Source organism: Strix aluco, chromosome 3 (assembly GCF_031877795.1).
Source record: "Strix aluco isolate bStrAlu1 chromosome 3, bStrAlu1.hap1, whole genome shotgun sequence".
Taxonomy (NCBI): domain Eukaryota; kingdom Metazoa; phylum Chordata; class Aves; order Strigiformes; family Strigidae; genus Strix; species Strix aluco.
In genome coordinates, this window is record NC_133933.1 from 58,522,089 (window position 1) to 58,545,268 (window position 23,180).

Genomic DNA, 23,180 nt, shown 5'->3' on the forward strand with positions numbered 1-23,180 from the left:
GCATAGCCTCTTGAAGCTGCTGCCAGGCTTGTACTCTGTGTGTGTTTGATTAACATTATTAGATTTTTGGTTCATGTTAAGATATTTAACTCTTCAAGAGTAGGCAACTAAAGAGGTAATCCAGCTGGTATCCAGTGTTTTTGATAACCTTTTCTACTAACGGCTTGCCTCTTTGCCACCCTAGTAACACCAACTTGTAGTCAGCAGCAACAGATGGACAAAAGCAATTTGCATTACTTGCTCATTAGGGAAAAAGAATAGAATGCTAATTTTTTGTGATCACTTAATGTTAAATTGATAGGATTAGCATGCCTGAATTTTTTTAGCATATGCTCTATCCAGTTTTACTACCTTGTTAAACAGAGCAGATGTTCATCTTCACAGTTGAAAAACATTCTTGACTGAACTTTATAGTGTTGATATTAGAAGTACAGTTACTAAGCTTTAGTGATGCATATTAATATGCAGAATGGGCTTCAGAGCAATAGCTTGCCAGGCATTCCCTTTTACACATGTTCCAAACTGGTGCAGTGAGATCAGCTTCACAGCTGCCCTTAAATGTCAGATAAAAAGGAAAGCCACCAAAAAAAGCCCCCAATAAACTTCCATTTAAGTGACTAAATATAATGAGATTTCTTGCTGACATGGTGAATATCCCCTCATTCTTTAAAATAATTAGGTGGGAAACATAACACTTTGGAAAGAAATCCTGCTAAGTTATTAATCTGGAAAAAGAGATCCGGTAGCCTACCTCTTTAAAGTACACAGTCTTATTAGTAATGTCACCATGTTTTCATAAGGGATGCTGGCCAAAGTAAATAGTATTAAAGTAGCAGCCACTGATAAAGAATAATACCATTTTCTTAAACTTATTTTGTACTTACTTCTCTATTGTCCAGTTAAAAAAAAAAACCCAAACATAAACAAAAACATATGTCCAAAAACTTTTTTTCAATTACTCACAGTATATGTGGCTGCCTAGGACTGTGTTACTTCTGTTCTTTCAGACATTGCCCATGGAAGTACTGTGAATGTAGTCCCAAATATGTTAATAGTCAAAGGAATAGTAAAAAAAAAGTAAACTAGAACAAGATTTATATGTGCTGTAGAGGATGTTGTAAGGAAGAGGTAACAGGAGTTAACTTCCATAATATTTTTTTTTTCTTACTTGAGTAGCAAAGGACAAAAGCTACTTAACTTTTGAACTATGGCAGTTGAAAAGAACTATGGGTTTGTTGGGTTTTGTTTTATTTTTTCCATATGAACACTGCTAATAATTTCCAGATCAAATAAATGTTGTTCTGGGTAAAAAGAAAAAAAAAAAATGCAGGGAGGAGGTGGCATTTCCTGAGCAAACTTCACTGATTTTCGATGATCTGATCTTTCTGCTGGCAATTCCCAGTGGGAGAAGCAGCACATCAGAAGGTGAGAACAGTGAAGTTTGGTTACAAAATATTTAGGAACTGCAATTTTGCATTTTAGCATACCATAACCAGAAGCAGTTCCAGTATTTGGTGATAGTCTTGCTGTGCATAATTAACAGTGCATTCTGTCATTTCCAGACCAGGTTTTTTTAATGACATTTGTGCAGTCTCTTTTACCTCCTGTAGTTTTCTATAGATAACCTGACTGAAACTTGTAAACATACCTCTCAATGCAGGGAAGTTACCTATTAGTATTAGTGCTAACAGCTGTACAGGCCTCTGTTACAGCAGTTTGCAAATGCAGCTCTGCAGAAATAAAAACTTAACTTCTACAGACCTGCAAGTACATAGACATCACAGCTGGTGCATAGCCATAATTGGAGAGCTAAGGGATCAATATTTGAATGCATCAGTATCTGTTTGATCCCATACTTTGCAGCAGAACTGACTTGTATTTGCAGCAGACTTTAAATAAAGATAGCTCTATTTTAGTACCAGAAATTACAATTCCAGAGGGGCCAGAAATGTGATGGTGTGTGGTTTAAATGTGAGTATGTGATAGTCACTAAAAAAATTGTCTTGATGGGTTTTCTCCATTATTAAATAGCTAAAAATGAGGCTGTTATTACTCTTGCACCTGAGGGTAAGGTCATCTGCCTTGGCATAATAAGCATTAGATGTGATCGCTGTCACCGGTTCCTCTGGCAAATAGGAGCTGCCTGCATTTCATTTCAGTAGACAGAAGTTATAGAGATCCTTGCTGGTTTGCTAAGATTATGGACAGGCTCTTCTCCCTTAAGCGCTCAAAAACTTATCTGTGTGTAGTTGGGCGTAATACTTAAACTTGAGCTGCTACCTTATTGAAACCCTTTTAAAGAAGGATAGTTTCTAAAACCAGGAGAAGTATTTGGTTATTGCCTGTCTGTAGGCTTTTATAACTCAGAGTTGGGCTGTCCTTTACAAATGTAGTCTTCCTCTATTTTCAAGATTGAGCTGGGGGAAAAAAAATCAATTCCTAGTCAGGCTGCAGAAACTTGGGAGATACCACTTCAATTCCAAGAACACTACTTAAATGTTTAGTGCGTAAGTTTTGTGTATAATTTCATAGTAATTCACCTGTCAATTCCAGCTGGTATTTACTTTATATATGTAATACTTAGTGTGTTATATATTTAGAAACATTCAATGTACTATATTATATGCAATATATACAATATATTAAAGAAATATAGGATTGGCTTAAACTAGGTCTTTGGGCAAAGATCACAGCAGTCAAAGTACAAAGCTTCAAATCAGTGCATCAGTGGATATGTATTTTCTCTGAACCAACTACTGAAACTTGGCTTTTTTGATTTGTTGTTACCAAATCCGCTCAGCAAACTTGAAAGAGCGTAGTGAACAAAACATCATTTTGCTGTCATACATGGAGTCCTATGATTTCCTGTTTTCTACATTTTAAGTGGCATGGATTTAGAAGTGGGAAACTAGAGTTACTGGAAATAGAGTGGCTGCCTTACAAGAGGATTAACAATGCTTGGTCTCCTCAGTTTAGAGCAGAGGAGAAGGGGTAAATATGATCAAAGATTGTAAAATCAAGAGGACACTGGTTAAAATGCACGCTGAGCTGTCATTTAGCAAACTTGCAGTGCAAAAAATAGGGGGCATTCACTAAAGTACTATTAGGCTGATTTAAGAGGTAAAAAACAATTTCTATTTTGAATATAATGTGTAGTGAAATTCTAGAATTTGTGGGTGTGGGAGATGGTGTCAGCAGGCCATACCGGTGGATTCAGGAGGGGAATGGACAGATTTGCAGATGATGGCTCAATAAGCAAATGCTAAAGAGACTAGATGGGAATTTGTCCTCTGAGGTACCTAATCCATTATGAGGGTTTTGTTTGGGAATGGAATGGGAATAGGCTGCAAAAAGTGGCCAGGCTTGTGTGCTTTTCTTCAATAACATCGATTGCTGTTGTAGGAGACAGTGCTGGGCTGCACAGACCTCTGGCTTGAGTCACTGTGGTGGTTCCTGTGCTCTTAGTCTGGCTGACTCCTGTCAGAGGAGAGAATTCCTTAACTATTAAGTTGTTCGACGCTATGGTTGCACAAACTTTGTTTCAACTCAGTGCTTCACACTTTAATCACTTTTATAAACACAACTTAAAAATGTTCTCAACTTCTACAGTTTGTGTCCTGGTTTGTTAGCAAGGAAATAATCTTTGCTGCTTAAGCAGAATTTATCAGATGCCTGAATGGTTGATTAAACAGTCTCTGCGGTACGGTAAAACATGAAGCACCAGTGTTGGTGTGGTGTAGTGGTGACTTTTAACGTCAAGGAAGTTGGCATGAAAACTCGTGTGGTAATCACACTGTGATCTGATAATGTTCTCTGCCTTCATGTTTCTGTCTGCAGTGGAGGTTATTGTTGCAATTAGAACAGAGTGCTGGGCAACTTCAGAAAACAATGGTCTTGAGTAAGTTTTAAAGGAGAAAAAGTGCTATTATTCAAATGTCATAGTGTGCTATTACAGTAGCTGTATCCCGTTTGACAAAGAAGATGCTACTGAAACTTGCTATTCAAATCCACACAGTAATGGTTTGTCACTTTTAGGAATATAATCTCATCTGCTGTAGGAAAGCTCATTCTTGCAAAATGTTCCTGAAGTTATATTTAGTGTCAAATTTAATTTGTAGGTTTCAGTTACAAAACAGGTAAAATACTTAAGAGCACAATTTAAAAACTTTGTCCACATAGTTCTACAAAAAAAGCCCCCAAAAGTAGGGAATCATCTGTACTGTGAACCTTCTCATTGTCTGCTATAGTACATTAAAAGCATATAATTGTAAATGACTCAAATGTGCTTAACTTGGGGGAAGTTCATTTCTGATGAAATGAAACTCAGTTGGGGACACTTGTTAGTGTTGTCTTAGTGTATTAATGGAAAATCTTTAAAGATGATCAGTGTAAGTGCGTTCTGTATGAATCATAATATAAATATATTCTTTTCAGCTTCTAATAAGAACTTTTAAAAATGTTTAGTAGTCTATCTTAGTAGCTCAGTGCTGGTCACAGCTGTTACTTGGTATGTTACTTCTCTGGTCGTCTTTTTTATTTAAAGGACTACTAATAAATGCCATTCAGCATCTATTTTTGTTGATGTTTGACTGGAATGCATGTATCAGTCTAGCGTGCTGTTTTTTAGTAAACCAGACTTCATCCTGGGTTTGTACAACAGGCCACTAGTTAATGTTCATTTTTCTCTTGTATTTGAGGAGATTATATGAAGAGATTGTACCCTTAAGAGTTGCTATTTTGAATTATTGGAAATTATTGGTTAATAGAAATAATCTGTCTTTTGAAACCTAGTTAGTCTGTCTTAACATATGCAATTTTCAGTGTCTGTACGCGACTGATTTGGTTTTCTCACTAAATGGTTCTTCAAAAACACTATTTTAAAGTTTTCAGGTGTGCTTTAGTACAGTGCTGCTTCTGGTAGAGTTAATTGTAGCTCTTGTCCATGAATAGCTTCCAAGAAAGTATGCCATCCTGGAAGAGGCCATCTGGGGTGGTCTGGTGCAAATGAGTTAACTTTTTCCTCTTTCTTCTCTGCTTACAAGAGGATCGAGTTTGTGTATGTATGTGGCTTGAAATGTTTCTTTGTCCAGGCTGTTCAGCCTTGTTACCACACAGTGAATTTGAAGGCTACCTGTTCTCTGCAGACTTGCCAAGTTAGAGAGCTGAGCAGACTCAGAATGTGTGTGGGGATTTGTAGGTGATTCTTGATTAAGAGCCTTTTCTGGAGGCCAGAGTTGGGAACCTGGGCATTTATGGGGGAAAAATGAGAGGTAATCAGACTTAAGGTTGCATTGCTAGCATATCAGTTGGAGTTTATTATAGTCCTTTGTTGCAAAAGTTGAGATAATTTGCAAGCAAAACGCTTCCAAACTTGTAATGCTTCAAAGAATTAAAATGATTCTGCATGCCGTTGGCCAGTAAAGATTCTCTTCTTTTAATGGAAAATACACTTAGCTTTTTCTCTTAATACATATGTGACTTCAATTTAGTTCTGGTGGAATTCTTTACCATCAGGAAGTTTAATGCTTTTCTTGAAATGTTTTGGTTTTTTTTTTTTTCAGTTCAGACAGAGCTACTGACCATTGTAAATGTACAATGGGATTATTTGTTCCAGTTTGATTGCTGTTCTGCTATGCTAACATCTGAAAGGAGAAATAAACTTTGAATCGTCCCTTGTAAAGATGGTATTTATTCTCTTCAAACTTTTCTAGCCAAATCTTGGAAACAATAGTTTTCCCCCATGTTTTTTGTGTTGGGTTTTTTTTTCAGTAAATGTTTGAGAAACATCACAGGTGATTTAGTCTGACAGATATAAACTGGAGTAGTAAGCATTTAAATTTATATCTGACTCTCCTGGTTTTTTTTACTCCTCACCATGCAGAGCATATGTAAAGCTTCCACATGTTGCAACTTCTCTTGAGTTGCAGTAGCTGGCTGAGAGTTATATCACTTGTTTCCTCTTGTGTTTTTTGATGGAAGATGTTACAGAAATGAACTTTCAAACTAATTAATTTCATTTTCTCTATTGCCGAGTAGAAAAAGCTGTCTGATACATTTGTTTTAATGTTTGGAGTTTTAATCAAAACATTTTAAGCAGTAAGTTACACTGTATCGATGCAGTCTCCTGACTCAAAGCAGGTCTAAACTGACTAGGCTGGAATGCCATGTTAATTTTCACAGTCTGGATTTGCTGCTTAGTAAATCATCTTGAGGTTGGATGGAGAGTCCTGCTCCACACAATACTTTTTTTTGGTCTGAGCCCCTGGATATTTTCATGTTACAGCATTTTAAAGTGCTGTTTTCCACAGCTGGAAATTTTGCTAGAGAAAGTGGGAGACCCTGTTTGACATCTGTAACTTCAGCCTCTGACATTAGTAAAGCTCTGGAGTGTGGTAATAGTCTACCTTAAACAGTGAGTGTTTGATTATTTTTTTAATGTCTTTTTTAAATTTTATTTGCGGGGGTAGTACTGTGACTCGTGGTGATGATGGAGGTTACTTTTTTTGGAAGATGTATGATTGCCAGGTTTTTAAATACTTTTATCTTTTAACTAAGCAGCAGCCATTTCACTCTCTTGGAGTGGTTCTCATGCATAAGTTGCTGAGGATTCTAGTGGGAACCAAATTGCTTAAAAAAAGGCTGAACTTCCTTAGTTTTCTACACCTGTCATTTTGAAGGTAATAATTTTCTGAGGAATCTGGCTGTTCAAGCATATCTTTGTGCAGACTTGCTCTTTACCATGCCTTCTTTTTACCATTTAAGAAAAGCGGGGAGGAACAGTGGAAGTGTGAATGTTTTCTCTTGGCATTTGCAGAGCAGGGTGGTAGTGAAGGAGACAGCAGCACAGTGTGGAAAGTAAAACCTCTACTCTGTTTCTACAGCCTTTCATTGACTAGGTAGCAAGTGTAGACAAATGTTCACAAATTTCTTTACCCCCCTGACCCTTTCCTCACTCCTAATAAATCAGAGGTCAAACTATTAAATTTGTGTGTATATTTTCTAAGATAGTCTCATTCTTGCAAAATTATTGCTAGATATTTCAGTTAAGCTACACGATTGTGGAGGAACCTTGGAAGTGCTGAGCATCATAAACAGGTATAGCTCTGCATCTTGGAAGGGCTCGAAACTGCAATTTGTTATATATAACAGTTCCTTCAAGTCATCATATGAAAAGAATGGGGTTTCCCTTTCCCTTGGAACTGGCACAGTTTCGGTTATAGGAATTGTAATATATGGATATTCATTATTTTGGATACTTTTATCTAGAGGAAAGAAACAGACTTTTTATCTCCAAAACCAGCTATCATATGGCTCTATCTTGTTGTATAATACCTGTGTGTTGTAACTTTTGAAATGTTTACTGTGATTGCAGCATTTTGTAGGGATCCTCTATTTTAGGATGTTGAGGTAATGCTGCCACCTTTCTCCTTTTGATGGGCCTAATCTTGGTTTCTCCTGTCTTCTCAGCTTCCTATTTTCATAAAAATTACAACAAGGTATTATCTGCCAGACTACTTCCCTTCTGCCAAAGTTGATCAAAATAGCTCTTCAGCCTCAGAAATTACTAGCAGATGACAAACAAGTGAAACAAAACAAGTAAAACAAAGATGCTGGTAATAGCAGGGCAGACGAGCACTGCCTGAAGTATTGGACATTGCTTGGAATCTGACAAACTGAAGTACACAAGGCTAGAAGATGAGCAGATTCTCTAAAGTATATAAAAAAAGAAATCTCACTGAACCTAGATTTGCAAGGTAATATCTTCCCTCCATCTAGTAGTGCCTACTAAAAAAACTGTGGAAAAGATGCATGGGAGAGCTACCTTGGACTGTGCTTTTCTGTTGATGATCTGGTTTCCATCCTTTTGCAGTCTTGAACTGGGCTGTGGGTGCTTGGAATCTCATGACACTGTCTCTTTCAACTATCTCTCTCAACTGTCTCTTTCCAAGTGTTAATATAAGCTATTTGTTTCTGACATCCACTATCTGTACAAAACAGTAGCTCTGTATTTATACTCTCATGGGAAATCTTTAGCACTGTTAAGTAGTGGATTTCTTGGGGCTAAAGAAAAGACTCATCTGAAGTCCTCAAGTACACTGAGAAAGAGTAAACTGATCTAAGGTGGTATCTGCAACAACTTTAGAAAGAAGAGTTAAGATGGAATGGATAGTGTTATTTTCTAATGCTGTGCTTCACATTTTAATAATATTGAAGAACTGCATGTTTTAATGCCAGGGTTTATTTATCGGGCAACTTAATTTAGTATTTCTAATGACTGTTTGTCTCTTTGACACTATTTTAAAATAAAACTAAGCTAAATGATGTAAAATGTTTACTAGTGGTATTGAGATAGTGCATAAACTTTTTAAAATAAATGACCATAATACATTTGAGGAGCTATGAAATAAGGTTGCATAAGCAACTTCTACAGACAATGTCAATCTTTTAATAGCCCTCTCAAGTTGGATTTCTGGTAATCACAAGCCACAAAAGTACCACTTCATGTAACACTGACATACAGGTATTTTTGTGATGTGTAATGGAGCTGTGTGTAATAGCACAAATGCCTGGACAAAAAAGCTAAGTAAAATTACAGGTATTTCAACAAAACATAGTAATCCCTCTTAATATTTTGGCATGCAGTAAACTGTTTTTCAAAGTTCTTTGAAAAGCACAAAAACTTTAAGAAACACTCTAATGAGTAGGAACTGGTTTTGCATATTAAAAATAAGAATTCCAGCTCCGAAGTACCCCTTGTTTATGTGAGGACATAGTTTCCTCGTTTGATTTTGGTGAAAGAGTGCCATCTACTGATGCTTGTACCTTAGTTTTTCACTTGTGGTAATTTTGGGCAAACATTTTATAAAGTTGTTGCTACTACTTTGATAGTATGAAATAGTAAGTTTCTCAGTTCCTTTGGTGATTTGCAAAACTAAATATTAGGCTTAAAATAAAATTGAAAATGCTGCTCTGAGAGACTATGTTGCAAAATACTTAAGAGTAACAGTGAGAGGTTGGTTGTTGGTGGTTCATATATATGTTTGAGGCTAATTTTTAGAAACTGCTATTTTGAATGTAGAAGACTTAAGAAGTCTCTCTACTTCTGCCATTGAGCAGACTTCAGGGAAACTCGCTACTGAGACCCATTTGTTGCATTATGTTTGAATTAGCTAGCATTGTCTAAATCCTGAAATATTTATAAAGCGATAGCAGCAGTACTGCTTGTGAACATCAGTCTGGGTATTTGGAAGATCTTCCAGCTTGTGACCACTACCCCTGTCTATATCAACTTGACATGACAATCTGTTCCCAGACCCATAGTGGTAAACTTGTGTCTACCACCTTGATTTGGGGGCACAGTTTCTACTTTTTGACTATATAATAGAAGTGTTTGTACTTCTAATCCATGACACTGTTAGCACTTCAGCAAGTGACTTTGCTGCTAAATACTTCAAAAGGCTGCATAAGCAAAAAACATGCCATACCTGCTTTACTGTATTGATAAAACTCCTGGTGATAAACTAAACTTTCTCCAAAAGGATGTTTGGAAGAGGGAGTTATTTCTATCATTGGTACAAAGGAAAGTGGTGTGGGAAGTAGAAGGGTGGATTTAAGCCTCATCTACAAGTTAAGTGTTGAAGGATTGTATTCAAAGGGAGGAGCTAATATTAGTACTGAGAGATAGACCACAACAAAATCTGGGGGAGAAATTCATACATGTGACCACCCTAAATTTTAAGTTAAGGTGGCCTTTAAGACCTTTTCCTCATCCAGATCTACCAGCACTCTGTTGATAATGTTTTAGGTTCTGTCTGCTTTAGCCACTTTCTTTTTATGCCTTCTTTCTCAAAGCAAGTGAATAAAGGTGGATATATGAAGAGTGATAAATTGAATAGCAAAGGTGAAGGATGGGACAAAACCTGGTTTGGGATAAGAGAAGAGTTAAAAAGGATTAACAGTTACTTTGAAAAATAAGGCATTGATGCCAAAAGGAGAACAATTTCTGTGGAAAGAGAGAAACATTAACTGAGTGATAGCAGAGGATTGGCAGGGAAAACACAGTGTAGCTAATGTAAGTTGTAATGGTACCTGTAGTCTTATTCTATATAACCCCAAAATTATGTAAAGGGTTAATGAGATACAAGTGAAATTGGGACTCAGCAGACTAGACTAGCTACCACTCAGTTTGTAGAGAGAAGATTGAAGAATGGGCTTGTTTCTGAACAAAGTTGGGATAGAATGATTAGTGATTACAGTCAGTGTTTTTGTCATGAATATCCAGTAGTCAGTGACTCAAAACTAAATGAGGAGGATTTGTTTGGCAGGCAAGAGTTAAGGGATGTATGTTAGATTATGCTGTGTGAATGAAGAGAGACTTCTGGACCTAGCAAAGAATTGCTTTGCAGTCAGAAATCAGTGTTGACGGACAATAGTTGATTGGGCGAGGATTGGTTGTGTGTTTTGAAAATGTGAAATGGTCCTTCTTATTATATATCATCTATGGTTCTTTATGCTTTCATAAGTTAAACTAAATAGGTACGTAAATTCACTTAACATCTAGTTCAGGACATTACATTTGTTAATGCTGCTGTTGGCAATGTCTGTACAAAATACTTGGACACTGGGAGGAGATATCATTCTTACTCAAAGAATTCCTCAGTTCTAGGAGCATACAATGGCCCTGCCTTTAGTCTCAGCCAAGAAGCTCTGGATGTAAGAGGAAAGCCTGGTTAATAATTAATATTGTGATATAGTATGTGCTACCAAAAGGATGGATGAGGTAATATATCTGTAATAACCTGTTAAAATTTGACATTAAAATTAAGCTGGTCTAAAAGGATGACAGATGAGCAAGACTTGGAAGAATGCAACAGAATACAAAAGTTTTTTGCCTCTGAATTTTGATTGAAATCTTTCAAAATACATAATTATTTCCTGGGTTTACTCTTCTGTGTATAGTTTTTGGAAAAACTTCAGTGAGTTAGCAGTTACCACCCATTTTACCGCATCTTCTGTAGTCAGAGGAACCATTATGTAGATGTATTAGTAGCAATTTCCTACTCTTTCCTCTTGTGGTCTACCATTCTCCTTCCCTTTCATCTCACCCAAGAAAGTACCAGATTAGTCACCTTTTTTTCATTGTTAGTGCTGAAATACAGCTTTTAGACTAAAGTAGTAGAATCTAGATCAGAAAACAAAGTGACTAAAATCAAGGAAAGCCTGTAGCCTTGTTAGTTTTTGAAAAAAATGTTGTTTAAATTGATGTTTTTACCTCTTCATTTAACAGTGTGCTTTGCTGTCTGTGAATTGTACATATAGGAACTTATCATTAAAAGCAATTTTGTTTCTTGTTTGATTTTTAAATCGCAAATTTTTAATCCTGTTTGCATTTGTACTACTTAATTACATCTTGTTCTAATGAATGATTGCCTATCACCGGCAGCTATGAGAAAATTCTACCAAATACAGCCTTTACAGAAGATTTGCTGGCATTTTTCATAGCTGTTTGGGAGATACTGTATTTGTGCATCTTTATGTAAGCGACTTTGAAGTTTAAGATGTACTTTGACTCCTAGCTATTGTCGATGTTAGAAAATAGATCAGATATAAATAACTGCTCACTATGCATTCCCTATAAGTTTCCATGCAAGCTAGTTCAATAATTGTTTAACTTTAAAATATAACATACTAATTTAAACAAAAAGTGGTTTTGTGCTTTAAAATTGCTGCAACTTCCTGTATACACAAACTAGTTAATGAACTTTAAAGGAGATCTGTGTGCTTTGGTATTTTTTCAAAACAGAGCTCCTTTTTCACTGTATCAGTCCAAGATTTAAGTTAACATTGAATCAGTTGGCTTCTGATGTTTAAAGGAGCTGAGCATTGTTTTATAAACAAAGTGAATACTAATGTTGTTGGTAGCTGGCTTGGAAGTTGAGAAATTCAGCTTCCAGGCAGTTGTGTAGTCACCACTTCGCTGGAATTTCTAAAGCTGCAGTAGCAAAATCAGTAGTAGTTTGCTGTAATCTGTTAAGCTGATATGGTATTTGTAATAAGATCTAACATCAACTCCTTAAATACCATACCCGTTGTTACCCACTTCCCCACAACAGAAGGACAAATGATATGCTCCCACCTCCCTAGGAAAGTATGAACTCTTATGAGTGTCAGGAGATGTAAAAACTGCTGAACTCAAAAGGTATTAAATAATTTCGTGATAACATGTCTCAAATACTATTCTGGACAAGCATAAACTATCTGAATTCTCAGCCTTCGTAGTTATTTAAAAAAAAACCAAAACACTGAACAGTCAATACTGTTGCATGCTCAAAAATATTTCGGAACCTTGTATAATGTTAAGATTCCTAGAAAATGACAAAAATAATGCATTTTCCAGTATTTTGGCATGTACATAATCTCTTCCAGTTTATCTTCCTGTCTTCCCCACGCCCCCCCGCCCCTTCCTTCTCCAAGAGAAGGGAAGACCTTTAGAAGAAACCTTTGGTAACCTTCCAAGACTGAGATCCTAGCCTTTTCATCTCTGAGGTACTTTGCATTATTTTCATCCTTATGACTAGCAGAGTGAAGTTGAATGTAGATTTATTTTTCTTTTATTGCCTGGATGTTACAGTTCTTTACTTTCTAGGGACACTTGTTTTGATTTCCACGTATAATATGTAATGTTGACTTTTTTTTTTTATGTCCAAGTAGCGAGGTCAAACCGTATCTAGATACAGGCTAATTCTCAAGTGTTTTATTTGCATGGAAGTTGCAGCCAGTGTCTTCTGACTACCTGTATCTGATGTTTTCCTTTCTTTATCCTGTTTCCCTACTGTCAGTTCTCTTGCTTTCTCACTCTCCTTAGCTGGCAGGAGGAGAATGCATCACAATGGTCTGGCTGGAATTCCCATAGTAAACTGTTACCAGAAATTTAATAGTATTTCCACCTGATGAACTTGAATCTCCGTTTTAAAGCCCTAGTTTGTTTTTGCTTGGTGGTGTTACATATAGAAAAGTGGATCTGAAATATTAACAAATACTATTGTATACTTCTGTGGACATAAATACTGAGACTTGGGGAGGAATACAGATGTACTTAGCTGAGTGATGTAAACACAGCAAGATGCTCTGCAGCTGTAAAGCTTTAGAAGGAAACTATAATCCTAAAGTTGTTGAAAAATATTGATGTGATATACCATATCAGGATTGGTGTGAAGTCTAAAACTCTCCCCAAAATGTTTTGTGGATTTTTGTTTTATCTTGTTTGGTAATATATGGATGTGAAAGGTCAAAGTTAGTTTTGCAGACAGTGTTGACTTGTAGTACTTTCTGACTTTTTGAATAACCCTCTTTCTAAATACCTGTGTGTCTTCATAGATTGTTCTCTATGAGATTGTTTCTGTGAGAGATCACACTTTGTATGTGCAAGTAATAGTACTGATTAGGTCTGGGCACAGATAAGATTGACAAACAGGAAAGTTGCGGGAAGCTGCTTTTGTACTGCTCTAGGACTTTATGGTACTGTAACTTGATGTAAATGAAGTCTTTGGTTTTTATCTGTTGTTGGATTGTATCCAGACTTGCCAGTGGTGAGTAATACCAGACAGACTTTTAATCTTTATATACTTAAAAAACTATTTGGAAATCTCACCATCATTGTGTGTTTTTTTCTATGTTATGACAATTCTTGGGGACCACAAAGCACATATAAAAGTGTGCAAAATAACTGGTGGCTTTGCCTATGAAAATAATTCAGTGTCTGAATAAGTGTAAAATTGCTATATAGCAATGATTATAGTAAAATGTGCAGGTATAATATGCAGTCCTGGAGCGCTATATGCTACAGACTGGTAAACATAAGAATACTGGGCAGTAGATTACTCAGTGATTTGTACATAATTCAGATCCTCTAGTTGAAGATCTATTTGTTGCATCAAAATTGTCAAATGTTTAAGTACTGTGAGGTGTTACAGCTACAGTTTTGAGAGGTATCTAGGAATGATTTTTAAAAGCTGCTACAGTTTCAGATTTTAGTCTGAAACTATTGTTAACAGTGGTAAATCTAATATAGGAACATGGTCTGTATTTTGTACTGTACTATCAAAACTTTTTATAGCAGTGTAATGACATGAAGATGCAAATATCTGTGTGGTGATAGTTTGGAAGGTAATTTATATTATAAATGTATCTTTGTATACATAATAAACCTATGCTAGGGATTGAATTGATAGCTACAGTTTTTGCAACTGTCTCCTATGTCAGATGGGTCAACCACAGGTGAAGAACCCCCCAATATTTCCTAGATCTACTTAAAGTAACTTCAATTAAAGATCTCTTTTTTTTTTTTTTTAAAAAAAAAAAGGACTGCTTTTCTGAGGCTTTCATAAATATTCTGGAACTAGTTTTCTCTTTCAAAACGTGACTTCTAAGGGCACTGAATTGATCCTGTGCAGATAAGCAATAAATAATAGTAATAATTTTTAAAATAATATTTTTCAGAGAGAACTCGCATATCATAATTGAAGTGCTTTAATTTTGTCTGCAGAAAAGTGTAAACTTAGGTCTGAAGCTTGTTTGGGAAAAAAAGCAGTTTGGAACTGTTGTCTTTTCTCACAAATCAAAGTAAAATCAGTGTCATTGTGCGATGTTAAATTAGTGTGATACTGTGCTTTTCTTATGTATGACCTGCACTTCTAGCAGTTATGAAAGTGAACACTGACGTTAGGACATGAGTACGTTATCTCTTCCTTCTCTCAGCCTTGGCTTTTGTCTCTCGCTTTTTCAAAAAAACACACAGTGAAGACAATGAAATACTAGTGTTTTCCAGGGTTAATTTCCTAATGGCAGTGGGAAACACAGAAGCAATATTCAAAGGTACATCTGAGAAGCTGTTGATTTATCCAATTTGTTAATATTTGGAATAGAGGATGAAGCAGGAATAGTAGCAAGAAATGCTTGGAAGTGAAGAAAGAAGGATGGGTCTTTGATTAGAAAACTGCCTCTGTAGCTGCCCTAGGTCTTTGGCAGAGAGTTTTTCCTGTCCACAAAATTAAAGTGCTTTGCCCGTCTTGTCATTATTCATTATAATTTTTGTTTGTTTTGGGGACTACTGTGTGGTAGATGATCACTGTTTAGTACAGTGAGCTCTTTTGCCTTAAGGACACATAGGCAAGTGTAGAGAATTTGGACAAACTACATTTCCTAGGACACTGCCTGTTTTGTGTGGTTGAGAAATGTTTAACGTGTACTGAAACGAGCATGTATTATTATTCTTCTACAGTCAGTATTTAAGTGACATGGTTTTTCAACTCAGCATACCCTGCAAAACTGGGAGGCTTTGCATTACTTTAGGAAAGAAGATTAATGCTGGTTAAGAGGATGATATTAATTTGAGATGAGAAGAATAATTTTAGCTACTAGGTAAAAAAGTGAAGATGACATAATCCTTGGGTAAAGGAACTAAATGGGACTATCTGCAAGGGCTATTTTTATTTTTTTGATAACTGTAAGCACTGTAAAAGAGACCAAACTCTATTTTCAGATTTGCATGTGAGGCTTCCACTAATTTGTCAAAAAAGAAACTTGCTCTGTATATTTAAAGCTTGTGTAAACTTACAGTGCTGCATATTTAATGATTTCTGGAGAGAAAACTGGTTTAGGTGTCCTGGAAAATGCAAAAGGATATTTTGTTTAAAGAAATACTGAAGTATTCTTAATATGGAAAATTAGACTGGCTAGTTATGACAGTGCTTCCAGAAATCTTTGCATCAGAAGTGCTTAAAGAAAACACTTGAGGGATAGAATTTGAAGGTTGGAGTAACTTGAGGAATCCATGGGCTTCTCTCTTTTTCTGGGTGCATACTTCTCTTGTTTTGAGGCAAGGTAGCTGTAAAGTTTCAATTCCAAATAAGCTCTGGGTGGGTGAATGAAATGATTACATTTAATTATGTTGGGAGATGATGTTCAGGGAAGAAATCTTTTGTTAGAAAACTACCAGTGTCAGTGTAGATAACTAACAAGTTTTAAAATTCAGTTCCTGTTAACATCTGAATTTCATTTTTAGAAATTGTTTTTTGTCTATTTCTGCAAATACTAATTCAAGTGAATGCAGAAGCATGAGCAAGTCTGAAGCAAATCTGCTCTGAAGCTTCTATTCCTTGTGGGGATATTTTTTCCAGTTTGGCAATTTGTGTAGTCAATCCATAGTTAATGCAAAAGCAATTATTTTACATTGAAAGTATTCTGAGTTTGTGTAGGAAGGTATCATTTATGGGGACAACACCCCGCCCCCACCCCCCCCCACCCCAAGTTATAAGCTCCTTTTTTTTAAGAGCTATAAACTGTCAGTGGAATACAGATGTCATCTTTGTACAGGAAACATTGATAAGAATTTAAAATGCAAGGGAAAAAACAGGTGAGGCAAGCTGGCTCTTTAAGCCCTTCCATGCCAGAACAAAATTAAATTACTAATTCCCTTCAGGAAGAAAGCTGGTATTAAGTTTGCTGGATTATTCAACATCTGTTTAGTATATCTCTTATCACTTAGCTGGATGTTATGGAGATTCATTGGTCTAGGAGAAGAATGTGATTGAAGTTTAAAAGTTAAAATACTGTGGTATGTTAAAGTGGACTTGTTCCCATTGTAGTTTTACTTACATTTTATCTTGCCAGTTTAGAGGCTGAGCAGATATGTTTGAGTTTCGATTTGCATGCAACCTAATAGTCTCTTCAGCCTTTCAACTGTCTCAAGTGTCTATATATATTTTTTAAGAGTCTTTGAGTTTGATCAACAATTTCTCAGTAAATGGAAAACTTGAAGAATGGATAAGAATTGTACTGTTTTATTTCTAGTGTATGCTGAGGGAACAAATTCCCTGTTTTGCATACATCTTTGGAATGATTTCCTTTCTTCCAAATACTAGGGTACCTGTTTAAAACAAGAAGTGTTCAGCTCTTCGATAAATTATACTCCAGAAACCATGGGCATACTATAATGATGAAATACTTACTGCTTTGCATGATTCATCTGGACTTGTGTTATTCCTGCTGCCTCCTAGAGGTTGGAGAATTTCCTTAATTTCTTATCAGAAGGAAGGGGATAACCACATTTGAAATACAGAATCTTTGCAACTGATAAATTAATCAAGTATGGAGAATTGAAAGAATCTGTGTTGCTGCTGCTTCTGTTTGATATTCATTATGGAAGTATAGGACTGATTTATGCATGAGAGGGAAAATGAATAAGATTTGTTACCTTATAGTTGGTGTGAATCCAGGAGGTCTTGATACAGAGATCCTGGAAATCTACATTGTACATAATTTCCCATTGACTCCTCCGTATTTTGGCTACTTAGCTTTTTATCTCTGTCACAGCAGATTTTTTTTTTCAACATGCCTTGCATTATTCCACTCTTCTTTCATCTGTAAGTAATGTTTAAAAAGGAGAGAAAGCTTCTTTAACACTTGAAAAATGTGATCACTTGATTATGATGCTTATTTAGATTAACTTCCTTTTATACTAGTCCTGACATTTAACACCACTAAAATAACTGCTTCATCATTCTGTTATGCTCTCATTGATGAAGAATCCCTTAAATAACTAAGTATTTATACATAATTTTCATATTCTGTGCGGATAAAGGAGGTGAGCCTTTTAACTTCTTTGTGTTCCTTTGTGTTGTTTAAGAATTCTTTTTTCTGTGATCAGTCAGCTCTGTGTGGTTAAATGTTGCGTGCACTAGCTAGAAGCAGGATGTTAACCTGTTTGAATGTGGCACTAGTGATAGTGACAACGTTATGGTGTTTAGTTTTTTCTTCCTATGTTACATAGAACAATTATTCCTTAATGGTACCAATTCCAGCTTTGGTCGGCCAGGAGTTGAATGCTACTGCCAACATGACAGTGGAGCTGCAGTAATCCAGCTTCAGTTCCTGATTAATGAGGTTAGTAAAATGACGTACACGTTCCGTAATTCAGAGAAGATACAGAGTGTGTTTTCTTCAATTTCTCATTAACCAAGCATCAAAATCAGCTAACACAAGTGACTCTTAGCATGAATGGCAAATGGTAATAACAATTATAAATAAATTAACTTTTTTAATTTAAGAAAATGCTTGACTAACTGCTGAAAATATCTTTGTCTCTAGAGTACTCTTGCTATAAGCAAAAACTTTTTTGCTAGAAATATTTATTCATGTCAGTGAACATTGCAAGTTATCTCTTGAAGTAGTAAAGTGTGTTTTTTCAATAGTACTAACAGTTTCAGTAGTTTATTTTGATGGAGTTACTGTTTTAAGCATGAGCTGAGCAATGATCCCTCAGTAATTTCAAGTGTGTTTTTTCTAGGGGTGCAGCAGCTGAGAACTGACAGCAGTGCTGTTCTAGAGTTAGCTGGGATCAGACTTGTAGAGGGACTTCTAGTTCAGAGGAATGGTGAAGTCAAACCTCACTGACTTTGTCAGCACATAGATATGAGCAGTTGTGTTTTGCTTAATTCCTCTACAGAGGTGGGCATGAGGGAACTGATGTGCACATGCTGGAAAAAGCTTCTTCCCCATTGCACCTCAGTATAGCACTGAACTAAATGTGAGTGAGCTGCATGACATGTGATCACATCAGTTATCTCATTTCTACTACTTAAAACTTATCTGTGCTATGGTGTTGATATGCATGCTTATAAATACTTTTTCATTCTGGTAGAAAATATGTAATATTTCTACTATGATGATATACTGTTACTAGGGTTATGAAAATAAGTTGACTAAAATTTTTTCTTTCTCATAGGGAGCTCTTGTGAGTGCCTTGGCTGATGATACCTTACACCTGTGGAACTTACGTCAGAAGAGACCTGCTATACTTCATTCACTCAAATTTAACCGAGAACGGTAGGGATTGGTTTATTATTGCTTTGCACCTTACCATCACACCATGCACTATTGTAAGATGAGATTTATTAATGCAGTCCAATTCATAACTTGTTAAATAATTGAAAATGGATTTACATTGAGTTTGAGTTGCAGGCAGTTAGGGCCCAAAGGACTTGAGTAGATACACTAGTGACCTAAACTGAGATGACTTTTCTATCACTTTGCATATTGCATTGCTGAACATCAATTTTCTTATCTTTAAAATGTGGAGGGGTAGAAGACTTTCAGCGTATGTCTCCAAAGGAATTTTGGAACAGGAGAAAGTGTGTGTGTATGTGTGTGCACCAACAAGACAACATCAAAACTAATTCAATGTTTTAATTGGAAGTTTTTCTCCTCTTGATGACAAATTGAAATTCTGCAGTGTTAGAGCTCCTCTAAAATTTCTAAAAATGAGTTGATTAAATTTCTGAAAAAAAAAGTGTGTCTTTTAATAACAAGTAGTCCTTGCCTTTTGCAAAGTAGCCCTCCTTTCCAGTACGGGTAAAGTCTCAGCTGGAAGGCTATGTCTACTTTTGAGCAGTGTGCTTCAGAGATGAACTGCTTGGGGGCCTCAAAGGATACTACTAGCAAGAACACAGAGTAATCTGTGACTTGAACCTCTGAATACGGCAGGAAGTAATAAGCTTTAAGCAATGGTTAGCAATAGTAAGATGTAAGTTAAATATTTATGTAAAACCTTCTAATGTAATGTCATACAAAGTGCTAAACAGACTGTTGGGTGGGTTATGGAGTAACCTTGTTTTAAAGAGCAGGCTATAAAAAAAATTGCCAGGAATAACATAAATGCAGATTACTGGGTTGTTTTGAGATAGAGGACTAAGTGATTCCAAGTCCCTTTTGAGGTTATTTCTATGATCACTATTCATAAACTTTATACTGGGGCCTGTAGGGATAGGGCGAGGGGTAATGGTTTTAAACTGAACGAGGGTAGATTTAGGCTAGATATAAGGAAGAAATTCTTTACTGTGAGGGTGGTAAAACACTGGAACAGGTTGTTCAGAGAGGCTGTGGGTGCCCCCTCCCTGGAAGTGTTCAAGACCAGGTTGGATGGAGCTTTGAGCAACCTGGTCTAGTGGAAGGTGTCCCATAGCAGGTGTGTTGGACTAGATGATCTTTAAAGGCCCCTTCAGACCCATGCCATTCTGTGATTCGAAACTGTTATGCACGAAACAGCTCTGTTGAGAGAGAAAAATTCTTTGCTCCAGAGGAGTGGCAGTGTTCCTTTATGCAGCATAAAAGTCAAATGGAGAGAAATGCAATTCACAACTTCTAGTTTAATGAAGATTGTCCAACTATAGGAGATGCGGTGGTGTATCCAAACCAAAGTTTCTCCCTCTCCCTTCCCCTTTCTTTCTTAAATGGCTTTTCTCTTACCTGTAGCACTTATGTAAGTATCAGTACAAAATTTGGATTTGCAGCCTGAAACCCCACTTGGACATTGGCTTCTAACTAATGCTTTAAAATAGATACCTGAGGAGGTGATTCTGATTGTGTGCAAATTTGCTGGAAGCTGGTTTAGAGTTTTAGATGTATGGATACCTTTGGTTAAACGGAGTGAAAGTTTTAAACCATCCTTTTCCTGTAAATGTGGCATTGTCACTAGCAAAGCTTGTCGTAGAGTTGAACTGTGAACTCTTACGTGGAAAGGAGTCTAGATCACTCATGTCACTTTAGTGGTTTTATTTATTATTAATTTTGGACAGAGTACTGATTTTTCGAGGAAAACCTGTGCCTTGCTAAAATAAGAGCACCATAGTTACTAAGAGCTGCGAAGGATACTTTGAGACAAGGGCTTATTCTTCTGGTAGTACTTTTAATCTCAAAGTATCTCTTATAATAGCATATAGAAATAGCCAGAACACTTAAGATCCCAGAACCATATGCTGTCATAGCCACTTATTAAGTCATCTTGGATGACTGGTAACTGTTTTCAAATACTCTGTTTTCTTTGGACGAGTTTGTAAAATAAAGCTTTATAAAATACAGTGTAATCTCATTACTAGGGAATGATTTTGATTTTGAACTTTAAAGAATTGCATAAATTCACTGCTGTATAATTCTAAATAGCTGCCTTTATAACACTGAGAGTTCTCAGTAATTAATTATACCCAATAGGTTTGATATGTGAATTTGAAGTAAATGGGCTTTGCTTAGGTCAGCTTTATGATATGTGTTAACTGCTAAGCTTATTGAGAAGAGTGTTCACGAATAAAACTGGATCTTCTCAATTCACAAGTACCCAGTTGTTAGATACCTAATTAATAAAACCTGAAATAATTTATGTTGTGGGATTAAGATTTGCTTGTAAGGATAACTAACATCTCAAACAGGAATTATTTAAAATATTAAATACTACAACAGAGCCTTGTAGCTATATCTTCTCTAATGATACTTTAATTTACCAGCTTGTGTAGGGAATTTCAGTATCTTGGAAATTAATTTGGGTAAAAGAATAAATAAGTTAACAAACTGGAAAAAATGTCCTTGGAGGGGAATTGAAGTCAAATCTTACTTCATGACTGAAGCAGCTATTCCAGTTACATCAGTATTTGCTCTAGGACTCTGTAGATGCTAAGGTTTAAAATTATATACCTGATTGTCAACACACTTCCAGATACTCCCATTGCAGAAAAGCAATATTTGTTTCCTGTTTAAGCTCAACATGTCACAGGCCAATTATTATTCAGGTTTTGTTTCCAAGCCAGAGTTTAATGTGTAAGGATTTGTGTGAAGTGGAAGGTTGTTTGTAGGAGTTGGCTGCCCAGATTGAAGGATATTCTAGTCTTGAAAACTATTCTTGAACTATGTTTAAAAAAAGATAATAAAAAATATAAGGCTATGACTTGTTAACGAGTTCTGTATTCTACTGGCATAGCCTTTTACCAGCTCTGGCTAATTCCCTGGTTTTAACCATATGGAAGGATTACTGCCCAATGTTTAACAATGCAATTTCTAGATTTCATATTTGTTTCTCCTGTTGGTAATCTGTTTCGGCTAGCTTCCTTTCAGGCCTGTTTTGAACATCTTTCAAATAAGGAATAAAAACCAGACATAGCTTGTTTATAAATGCGTATATCATGTGTTAAGTATTTTGTATACTTACCTGAACATTGAATTAGAGTATTAAATTGTAAGTGTAAACTAATTCAGAATGCAGTCTCTAGTATATGACTGGAAAGTATTGTGAATTCTTGCTTTTTTACTCATGAATCTTAGGAACAGGGAGAGATGAGAAAGAGTTGCTTTTTCTTTTAAAAATAATTCTATGCCTATTACAGACTTTGTTCTAAGCTGTGGAAAATGTCTTCATTGGGTAACTCAGAGCTTTTTAGATTTGAGCAAAACATTTCTTCAAAAGCAGTGGCCAAGAGTCTTTTAAAGATGCTGCTTTCTGTTGAATCTTTAAATGAGAAACTGGACATTTAATAAATTAATTGCTCTTGACTGCCTTTTGTACCAGTGATGGTTAGTAATTTGAGGCAAGTCTTCTGAACTGGTGACTGATGAAGTTTTTGATCTATAACAAATCTGCTAGTTGAAATTACTGGCAGATGTCAGAAGCACAGTGCAAAACAGGCTAGTTTTGCAAGTTTTCTAGCCTTTTGTTCCTGTTGTATTTGTGTGGGTTTTGCAGCTGCTTCATGTTCTAGTTACTAAACAAAAGTTAGAAGATATTAAACCAATGTCATACTAAGCTTGGCCACTGTTCCTTGACTGGAAAGCAGTGTGTAGGGGCCAGGAGAAAAAGGCATAATGATGCTTACATGAGGGGTGTTGCTTATGTGACTTGCCATGCAAGTTAAAAGTGTATAAGTAGTACCTCTTTGCAGAATTCACACAATTCAGTGTGTGAACTTCTTTAGAATCCTAGGGTTTGTACTTATTTTAAGATTTCTTCAGTGAATTACAATGTAGTTTCTTTGTCATCTACATACCTGTATAAATATCCTACACAGAATAAATTTGTGTGTTCACAGGTAATGCAAGCTTCATGTCAAATTTGTTTTGACTTAGTAGCAAATGTTAATGTTAGGCTAGATTAACTCAGAAATAAGCATAGTTAGCACTTCTTATTAGAGTAAATATTGAAAGCGTGTTGTGAGAGATGCCCAGCTGGCATTAGTTTTCTTGCCATGCAGGTACTATTAAACTTTGTGCTGATCTAAGGTGTGAAAGGTCAAACACACATCACTAATAAGCCAGGAACTTTCACAGAACGCATTTAAGAGAGGGTGAAGTGACAGACTAAC

General features: G+C 36.1%; 1 protein-coding gene across 10 annotated transcripts in view; it reads left to right on the forward strand.

The window, feature by feature from the left end:
* The window catches only part of STXBP5 (syntaxin binding protein 5), a 109,428-nt gene that overhangs the window by 13,142 nt on the left and 73,106 nt on the right, over positions 1-23,180 (forward strand). For all 10 annotated transcript variants that reach the window (XM_074818703.1, XM_074818702.1, XM_074818705.1 and 7 more), the window contains exons 3-4: positions 17,862-17,943; positions 18,785-18,885. In XM_074818703.1, the coding sequence (XP_074674804.1) occupies positions 17,862-17,943; positions 18,785-18,885 (183 nt within the window). The remainder of the gene's footprint in view (positions 1-17,861; positions 17,944-18,784; positions 18,886-23,180) is intronic.